Below are 5,105 nucleotides of genomic sequence, written 5' to 3'. Positions count from 1 at the left end.
TGTGACCCAATTCCGGATCCCAAAAAAATAAAATACCGAAAAATCGCTCCGTAAGAATACGTCTGTATTCATGGAAAAGTCAGGGAACCTGGTCTAAGTTTTAATAATATTAATTCGGTCCAATTTCTCGTAGAGTTCACGGCTATTGAATTTTGACTTCAAATCTACCTGCTGACCGTTCTGCAATCTGCATCCAATGAAAATAATGCATATCTTTCCGGTCACTAATCCAAAACCGCGTGGAATCTGAGGTCTGTTATCAATTTGAAGGACTTGTGGATATTTTTTCGCTCACAAAATCCAAATCGCGTGGAATTTTATCTTTTATAAATTCCAAGTTATTTTTCCATTGTTCCAACTGCTGAAAATTGAAAGTAGAGAGTTTTTCCATGGTCGTGGTAAAGATCAGATATGCTGTAGCTGAAGGAGACCTGCATTGAATATGCCATGGCTCCGATTTATGCGACTACATAAATAAACATTGTACAGTCTAGGCAATCACGATGCACATGATGTCAGATGAGCTGTTCCTAGGTATATTAAAAGGCTTTGTCTACACTTCGGAGTTTTTATTGGAATCTGTTATTTTTTTTGGATTAAATTTTAATTTTTGTTATTTAAAATGAGATTTTGATTACAAATATAGATTCAATATTTTAGAAAACTTTTCAGGATACTAGGTAATGGAGAGTTTAAACTAAATTTTAATTTTTGTTATAACTAAATTTTAATTTTTGTTATTTAAAATTAGTTTTTAATTACATAGATAGATTCAACCAAAATCTTTTTAAAACTAGAACAAATATATTACCCTATTAAAGTGGAAAGATTCCCAATTAAATTAAAAAAAAAATAACATGATATTAATTTTAATCTTTTAAAGAAAAAGATAAGTTTGAAAATATTAAATCGTCTTTCTTTATATTATAAATCTATTTTTAACCCCAAAAAAAAATTACAATAACTTTTGAATTTATCTGATTTTTGAATTCATTAGATGCTTCCCTGTATACATAGAGTTCCTAAATCTTGAACTAGCCCTGTAGCGCTATTACCAGTATACAGAGTATTTCATAATATGCAAAATATACTCAAAAAGATACCCGTACAGCGAAATTTATATGTAAACTTGCCTGTGATCCCTAATAGCTTATGAAAAAAACCGCTTTGCAATGGTTGCACTGTTAGTGGCGGAGAAAAAGGTAGACTGAAAAGAGACGGCCTTTAAGCTCAACGCTTAGCAAGTTGAAAATCATGTCAATGTGGTCTGTCCACCATGTTCTGCTTGCAGCTCAAGTCCTCAACCACGTGCCCTGCCATGTTCACTGAACCTCAGGTCTAAATCTATTGATGAAGAGAATTATCCCACTTTCTAATTGAAATTTTTTATAAAGTAAATGACTAATTTCTTCCAAGCTGTAATACAGTGATATCTGTTTTTGCAAATAAATATGCAAAACATCTGCTCATAGAGTGCAGTGACACATCAAGCTAAAATCCTAACCAAACTGGAAAACTGCAGATTAAACATTGTATATAAGGGAGAAATTTATGCACTGATGTTGGGGGTGGAGCTTATACTGGACCAGTTGTCTTGCACAGAGATGGGAGATAATGGCTGTTTGCTGTTTGAAAACGATCCCCACTGTTGTTCACCTGGATCAGTGGAGGTATCCCACGATTGTTTGATTTCCCTGAGCTGAGCAGCAACTTCCGTCATGTGTGGCCTGCCATCCCTCTCTGACGCAAGGCATCGAAAGGCTAATTCGGCAACTGCACTAACAGTGACCTTCAGCGCATGATTTGCTTCAATCTCCAACTGCGGATCCACTAGTTCATGCAAAGCCCCTTCTTGGATCTTCGATTTCGCCATATTAGCAAGGCCGATTTCGTTTCTATTCCGATTTATGTCCACCGCTAATTTGGCAGAGATGATCTCCACCAAAACGACTCCGAAGCTGTAGACATCGGATTTCTCCGTCAATTGATAGCACTGATGGTACTCCGGATCAACATACCCTGGTGTGCCTTGTGGAGCAGTGGTTACATGTGAGGCGTTGACAGGCACAATTCTGCAAAGCCCAAAATCTGCGACTTTGACATTGAAATTCTCGTCCAAGAGAATATTAGAGGATTTCACATCTCTGTGGAATATAGGCGGATCAATGCTGTGAAGAAAAGCCAAGGCCTGGGCAGTTTGAATAGCAATGTTCAAGCGGGCATTCCATGGTAATCCATTGGGGTTTTTGCGGTCGCCATGAAGATGGTCGTCTAGGGTCCCATTTGGGACAAATTCGTATACAAGCAGCAGCTCCGGACTATCTGCAGAGGTGCAGCCATAAAGACGAACAACGTGTGGATGATTCAAGGTCGAAAATACCTTCACCTCGTTGATGAACTGTTCAAGCCTCCGAGAGTTATCTTGGTAAAGTCTCTTTACTGCCACAGTTCGTCCGTCCCGAAGTTTCCCCAGATAGACCGACCCAAAACCTCCATCCCCAAGTTCGTTCTCCTCGTGGAAGCAATTTGTAGCCTGTTGAAGTTCTTCATAAGAAAATATTGGCAAATTGCCTATCTCACGCCGAGGGAGCATAGCTGCTTCCATGTCCCCACTAGCAAGACCCCTGCTAAGAGTTTTTCTCCTCTTGGCATAGAACCTTAAGAACAGTGCTGCTATTACTATTGCTATCAGCGCAAACCCTCCAATGGAACAACCTGCAGTGGAATGAAAACATGGATAGCAATGTGATTTTCGTCCAACCCCCAAGGAGTATCAATGAAACAAAATGCAAATTCACCTGAACTTAATAAATTGGAGATACAGAATAGGGAGAAATCATATTTACCTATTATAATCGCCTTCTTTGAACCTCCTGTATCAATGATCCACAGTTTTGTGTAAGATAATGCACATTTGACAGATCGGGAAACACATATACATAACATGATTCAAAAGTGGTGGTAAAATGAGGCATTTAAGAGAATTGAAGCACTGAGCTTTGTAATCAAATTTGTGGTAGGCTATCGGGAAACCTACCATTGTCGCGGCATTTGCCTTCCGTATACGATGTGCCACGAGGACAATAGCACGGAAAAGTTTCAGGTTCTGAATTATTATAACCACAAATTCCGTGACTATCCAGACATGGGGCACAGCTTGGGTGTTCGCTCCCGTCGTAATACCACGTTATCTCAAAACCCTTCTGTAGTAAATTTTGATCAAAATAGGACTGGGGAAAAGGGTTCTGAATTGGTAATTGAAAATATGTTTTACACTGGCCTGCCCCCTCTGAGTCCACGCCTGAATCCACACTGTATTGCCAATTATCTTTACATAAATAAAGGTTTTGGACTCCAGGAATCTTCAGAAATGTCTCGTCACAGTCCTTCCAAAATGTCATAGTGGTGTATCCGTCGGCCAAATGGAAAATCTCAGGGTCAGGCAACAATTCTTTATTGTAGGTAACATTAAGAGCATGACAGAAATCAGCCTGGAACCAGATGTCGTTAGCAATTGTCAAGTAATGGCTGCCATATCCCCCGAGGAGACCGGGCGTCAGTATGCGATATTTGTATGGACTAATATCTAGCACAGGGGTGCCCTGGTCATTTGGACCACAATCAAACTGAAAGTCAGGGTCACCACACCCGCTGCCAGTTTTCCCAAAAGGATATCTGAATTCAACGTGCCCACAATGTTTAGATGTATCAGAAAGACATTCCTCGTACGGATTGCCGAGACATGATCTTGTGGAGCAGAGCAAGAGGAGGAGAGCAGATGTAACAGCAAGGCAAAGATGAACAGTGAGAGGAGTGAGAGGCATTGAACTCATGGGAAGAAGAAGGACTCGTATTCTCATGCTCTACTCTGGTCTGCTCTTCTGATGGAGATAAAAATAATCAAAAGCGGCTTCAACTTAAGAGAGGAGGCGATTGACAAGAAATATAAGAAGGGGGTTCTGCAAATGCAAATACATTAAGAAAAAGAAAGGACATGCAATTGGAGAGAGTGGGCGCGAGGGAAACGGCATGAAATTGCATTGCAGGTTCAGAAGACTTCAAAGTCAACACGCCAATTAGACTTTGCTTGACTTCTCGCCTGTAAAGTCTGTAATTTCGTTGTTACTCTATTTCCGGACACGAAGTTTCGATGTTGCTTCTGTTGTCCATGAAAAATGGGTGAAATTCCACACGCCATCCCGCATCCGTGACGACTAGAAGGATCTCTGAAAAGGGCGGGTGAAGAGACTTCCTGCTTGTACACAAACTTACTACGCCCAATTTTGTAATACATGATCGCTATTTTCTGTATTGGAGTGAAGTTTTGTTCCTGGGTTACCATATTCTGATTTTACAAGACAAGTGGATGAAAGGTACATTTTTCACACGGGCGAATGAATACACACTTTACCAAAGACACACATATTGAAGCATCTCCTAAGGTGTCTAAGGATATAATAACCCTTTCTTGGACAAAGACAAAGGGATGTATACGAATTCAATCTCTCTTGTATTTTTATTTGGTCTTACAGGTTCACGTAAAGCCAAAGTTTCCACAGAATCACTCTAATTCTATTATGGCCCACCTAAATAACATTTCTTTGGTGACAATCGGGAATTATTGCCAACCGCAATACCATTTCCTTGGTGACAATTGGGAAGAACAAAGCGGTAGCGAGTGAAACAGTGTAAGATGCTAATTTCAATGAAATTTGATCTTTCTATTTATGTCTAAGTTTTTTTGACTAGCGGAATTGGCAATGGCGTTGGTATCCGGTTTTTTTGAAAGGTCAATTTATAAAAAGAATAAAGCTAAATACCATTTATGTTCTGACAATTCAGAAAAACATAGTATTTAGTGATTGAAATCCAACCTATTCAAATACTAAGTTTAGCTTTAATTTCAAGAAAAAGTATGAAATGGAGGAACTAAGTTTAGCCTTAATTTCAAGAAAAAGTATGAAATGGAGGAAACTTGGTTACAAAAGTGTAGAGTAATCCGATTTTGCTATACATATAGAAACATGTATAGATGTCGATCTCCCCTATTGTCATAACTTGCGGAAAGTTTGAGAATTGGTATAAGTGGTGGCTCCAAAAAAAAT

General features: G+C 39.2%; 1 protein-coding gene across 2 annotated transcripts; it reads right to left on the bottom strand.

The window, feature by feature from the left end:
• Window positions 1-900: 900 nt before the first annotated feature.
• On the bottom strand, window positions 901-4,156 carry LOC149174470 (LEAF RUST 10 DISEASE-RESISTANCE LOCUS RECEPTOR-LIKE PROTEIN KINASE-like 1.2). Of its 2 annotated transcripts, none has more exons than XM_089419341.1 (4): window positions 3,038-4,156; window positions 2,847-2,873; window positions 1,587-2,715; window positions 901-1,313 (listed from the first exon to the last, which is right to left on the bottom strand). In XM_089419341.1, exons 1-4 carry the CDS (start codon window positions 3,858-3,860, stop codon window positions 1,301-1,303), a joined length of 1,992 nt encoding a protein of 663 aa, XP_089275467.1. In that variant the 5' UTR covers window positions 3,861-4,156; the 3' UTR covers window positions 901-1,300. The 2 variants fall into 2 exon arrangements, with proteins under 2 accessions (XP_089275467.1, XP_089275466.1); XM_089419340.1 differs by having other exon boundaries at window positions 1,582-2,715; window positions 3,038-4,154.
• Between the last annotated feature and the right edge of the window lie 949 nt (window positions 4,157-5,105).

Source organism: Pinus tabuliformis, chromosome 4_1, assembly GCF_031772625.1.
Source record: "Pinus tabuliformis cultivar Carrire ecotype Pingquan chromosome 4_1, CPIR1, whole genome shotgun sequence".
In the NCBI taxonomy this organism is placed as follows: domain Eukaryota; kingdom Viridiplantae; phylum Streptophyta; class Pinopsida; order Pinales; family Pinaceae; genus Pinus; species Pinus tabuliformis.
Note: the sequence above shows the minus strand (reverse complement) of the source record. Positions and strands in the feature narration are given on the sequence as shown.